We start from the raw sequence: 3,958 nt of genomic DNA, 5'->3' as shown, positions 1-3,958 counted from the left end.
CTAGGGATCTAGTCTTACTAAAGACGTGGAGGAAGTTCTCCAGCTGATCAGCTTTCCCCAACGTGGAAAGGACCATAGCAAGGACACCTGAGCTTTCCAACAGACGTTCAACGCCAGGGGATTCACAGGTGGATACACCTGTGTGGAAATAAAGCTGTTGCTTATTCTGGGAGCCCAATCCCAGGCTGAGGGAGGTGGGCGCGGGGCTATTTAAGCGTTGGCGGAGGGCGGGCTGGATCTCTGCGCGTCTGCTCCTCCTTCTCGTGTTTCTCCTGCCGCCCTAATCCCGCCTTGGCCATGGGGGAAATCCTGCTCACGCAGAGCGGGCAGTGCGGGAACCAGATCGGCGCCAAGGTTGGCAGCCGGGGCTCTGAGGGCCCAGCCCGGGCCTGCCGGGTGTCCGGGGAAGATGTTGGCAGTGGCGGAGCGGTGCCCCTGCATTGCGGCCCCTGGGCTCCCTGCCGGGGACGCGGTGGAACTGGGCGGCTGGTGAGGCGGCCGGGGTGGACCCCGGGGATACGGCGGCCTAGGGATGGGGGTGCGGATGGGGGTGGGAGAGGGGGCTGGGGCGCCTCCCTGACTCAGCCCCGGCCTGTCTGGCCCCTCCCGTCTCCGCAGTTCTGGGAGGTGATCTCTGACCAACATGCCATCGACTCCGCTGGCACCTACCACGGGGACAGCCACCTGCAGCTGGAGCGCATCAACGTGCACTACAACGAGGCCTGCGGTGAGACCCCCGTCCTTCCCCCACCGCCCTCCTGGGAACGCGGCCCTCCCCTCGCTCATGCCCTCCCGCCCCACGCAGGTGGCAGGTACGTGCCCCGCGCTGTGCTCGTGGATCTGGAGCCGGGCACCATGGACTCTGTGCGCTCGGGGCCCTTCGGGCAGGTCTTCAGGCCAGACAACTTCATCTTCCGTGAGCTGCGGGCGAGGACTGGGGTGCGGCTCCTTAGGGCAGCTCAAAATCCAGGAGTGTGCCAAGGTCATCCTGCGGGAACTGTGGCCCCAGGCCCCTGAACACCCTCCTGTCCTCCGAGTCGAGTCGCTCAATCTGCCTCCTAAACGGGCTTCGGGAGGAAGGCCCGGGTGTCTCCTCAAGGTGAGGAGCTACTGATGTAAACTCCCTACAGGGAGCTGAGCTGGGGCCGTGGCTACTGCCTTCCCTGAAAATGGGCAGGAGCTACCTGCAGCGAGGTCTGTTAGCCCGTCTCAGGTTTGACTCCTGACTTAATTCCTAACAGGGGAAGCTGCTGTCCTGTAACTCTGGGGAGGGGGTTTCATTCGTTCCACCTGCAGTGAGGTTAGCCCGTCTCAGGTTTGACTCCTGACTTAATTCCTAACGGGGGAAGCCGCTGTCCTGTAACTCTGGGGGAGGGGGTTTCATTCGTTCCACCTGCAGTGAGGTTAGCCCGTCTCAGGTTTGACTCCTGACTTAATTCCTAACAGGGGAAGCCGCTGTCCTGTAACTGGGGGAGGGGGTTTCACTTGTTCCACCTGCAGCGAGGTCTGTTAGCCCGTCTCAGGTTTGACTCCTGACTTAATTCCTAACAGGGGAAGCCGCTGTCCTGTAACTCTGGGGGAGGGGGTTTCATTCGTTCCACCTGCAGTGAGGTTAGCCCGTCTCAGGTTTGACTCCTGACTTAATTCCTAACAGGGGAAGCTGCTGTCCTGTAACTCTGGGGAGGGGGTTTCATTCGTTCCACCTGCAGTGAGGTTAGCCCGTCTCAGGTTTGACTCCTGACTTAATTCCTAACAGGGGAAGCCGCTGTCCTGTAACTGGGGGAGGGGGTTTCATTTGTTCCACCTGCAGCGAGGTCTGTTAGCCCGTCTCAGGTTTGACTCCTGTCTTAATTCCTAACGGGGGAAGCTGTCTTGTAACTCCGGGGGAGGGGTTTTCATTTGCTCCACCTGCAATGAGGTTAGCCCGTCTCAGGTTTGATTCCTGACTTAATTCCTAACAGGTGAAGCCGCTGTCCTGTAACCCTGGGGGAGGGGGTTTCATTAGCTCCACCTGCAGGGCGAATGGTGCTCTCACCTCACATGTGACACTTGGCCCTTTTTGCATTATGGTGGTGACCCCTGATGACCTTATACCTGGCCGTCGAGTGACTGGCTGTACTGTCTTACACGTCAGTGTGGGGCCGGAAACAACTGGGCCAAGGAGCACTACACAGAAGACACGGAGCTGATGGAGTCAGTGACGGACGTTGTCAGAAAGGAGGCTGAGAGCTGTGACTGCCTGCAGGGTTTCCAGCTGACCCACTCCCTGAGTGGGGGGACTGGGTCTGGGATGGGTACCCTTCTCATTAGTAAGATTCGGGAGGAGTACCCAGACAGGATCATAAACACATTCAGCATCCTGCCCTCGCCCAAGGTGTCGGACACCGTGGTGGAGCCCTACAACGCCACCCTCTCAGTCCACCAGCTCATAGAAAACGCGGATGAGACCTTTTGCATAGATAAGGAAGCGTTATATGACATATGTTCCAGAACCCTAAAACTGCCCACACCCACCTATGGTGACCTGAACTACCTGGTGTCTGCTACCATGAGTGGGGTCACCACGTACCTGTGCTTCCCGGGCCAGCTGAACGCTGACCTGCGGAAGCTGGTCGTGAACATGGTCCCGTTTCCCCGGCTGCATTTCTTCATGCCCGGCTTTGCCCCACTGACCAGCCGGGGCAGCCAGCAGTACCGGGCCTTGACTGTGGCTGAGCTTACCCAGCAGATGTTTGATGCTAAGAACATGATGGCTGCCTGTGATCCCCATCACGGCCGCTACCTAACGGCGGCTGCCATTTTCAGGGGTCGCATGCCCATGAGGGAGGTGGATGAACAAATGTTCAACATTCAAGACAAGAACAGCAGCTACTTTGCTGACTGGCTCCCCAACAACGTAAAAACAGCCGTCTGTGACATCCCACCCCGGGGGCTAAAAATGTCAGTCACCTTCACTGGGAACAACACAGCCGTCCAGGAACTCTTCAAGCGTGTCTCAGAGCAGTTTACAGCAATGTTCAGGCGCAAGGCCTTCCTCCACTGGTACACGGGCGAGGGCATGGATGAGATGGAATTCACCGAGGCCGAGAGCAACGTGAACGACCTGGTGCCTGAATATCAGCAATATCAGGATGCCACGGCGGAGGAGGAGGAGGATGAGGAGTGTGCTGAGGAGGAGGTGGCCTAGAACTCTCCTTTTCTAGGTAAAGGGGGGAGGCAGTGTGGATTCTTCACTGTGTTCTGACAGCCATGTGTCACTATGCGCTTGTTCATTTGTGTCTTCACATCTCCTGCTGCATTTTAAAGCACTATTATAGTATGCGGTTTTGACTAATAAAGTGTTCTCACAGCATCTGGTTTCACCTCCATCTTCTTTCCATGGGCCCTCTGGCTACTGCTGCCAGATGCGCATTCTTGTCCTGCAAGGTGGAAGCTGTCTGGGTTCATCACATGCCCAGGAACAAGCATTCCAGTGGCTCCAGGAGGGCTCGGCATGGGCTGTGGACATGGCAGGCAGGCTTCACGCGAACTTGGGGATGCCCTGGGCCTTGGGCAGCGACATGGTGGAAAGCCTGTTCCTGAAGGCAAACCTTGGCTTATCCTATGTACCAAACTTCTAGGGAACCAGTTGGCCATGTTTCTGGAACTTTAAAAGGGGTCAGCGACCCTGGTGGACAATGTCCCCAAAGTCCCATCTCGGGGTAGGAATGTGGTCAGACAGCTGGCTCTGAACCAGCAATGAAGGGTGGGCAAGTGGGACCCCAGCCACTCCATCACCATGATGGCCTGGGTGTGTCCATGTGGCCTCATTCTCTTAATGAGGTGGGCATGGGATATCTGGCAGGGACTACTGGGCGGGAATCAAGCCCAGTGTAGACTCACATGCACTGAACCCTATGAAGAAGGGATTAGGTCCTGGGGGCCGTAGATGGTGGTTGCTGGGCCTGTGTGCTCAGGG

The 3,958-nt window shown here is 57.7% G+C and overlaps 1 protein-coding gene across 1 annotated transcript; it reads left to right on the top strand.

The window, feature by feature from the left end:
* Window positions 1-260: 260 nt before the first annotated feature.
* On the top strand, window positions 261-3,270 carry LOC746788 (tubulin beta-8 chain-like). Its single transcript, XM_016944941.3, has 4 exons — window positions 261-354; window positions 619-727; window positions 806-939; window positions 2,135-3,270. The coding sequence occupies exons 1-4, from the start codon at window positions 298-300 to the stop codon at window positions 3,185-3,187; spliced, it is 1,353 nt and encodes a 450-aa protein (XP_016800430.2). The 5' UTR covers window positions 261-297; the 3' UTR covers window positions 3,188-3,270.
* Window positions 3,271-3,958: the final 688 nt, after the last annotated feature.

The sequence above is a fragment of the Pan troglodytes genome, chromosome 3, assembly GCF_028858775.2.
Source record: "Pan troglodytes isolate AG18354 chromosome 3, NHGRI_mPanTro3-v2.0_pri, whole genome shotgun sequence".
In the NCBI taxonomy this organism is placed as follows: domain Eukaryota; kingdom Metazoa; phylum Chordata; class Mammalia; order Primates; family Hominidae; genus Pan; species Pan troglodytes.
Note: the sequence above shows the minus strand (reverse complement) of the source record. Positions and strands in the feature narration are given on the sequence as shown.

Coding starts and splice junctions, on each gene's coding strand:
- LOC746788 (XM_016944941.3), top strand. CDS start 298: ATGGGGGAAATCCTGCTCACGCAGAGCGGGCAGTGCGGGAACCAGATC. Junction 355..618: donor GGAACCAGATCGGCGCCAAG/GTTGGCAGCCGG, acceptor CCGTCTCCGCAG/TTCTGGGAGGTGATCTCTGA. Junction 728..805: donor GCACTACAACGAGGCCTGCG/GTGAGACCCCCG, acceptor CGCCCCACGCAG/GTGGCAGGTACGTGCCCCGC.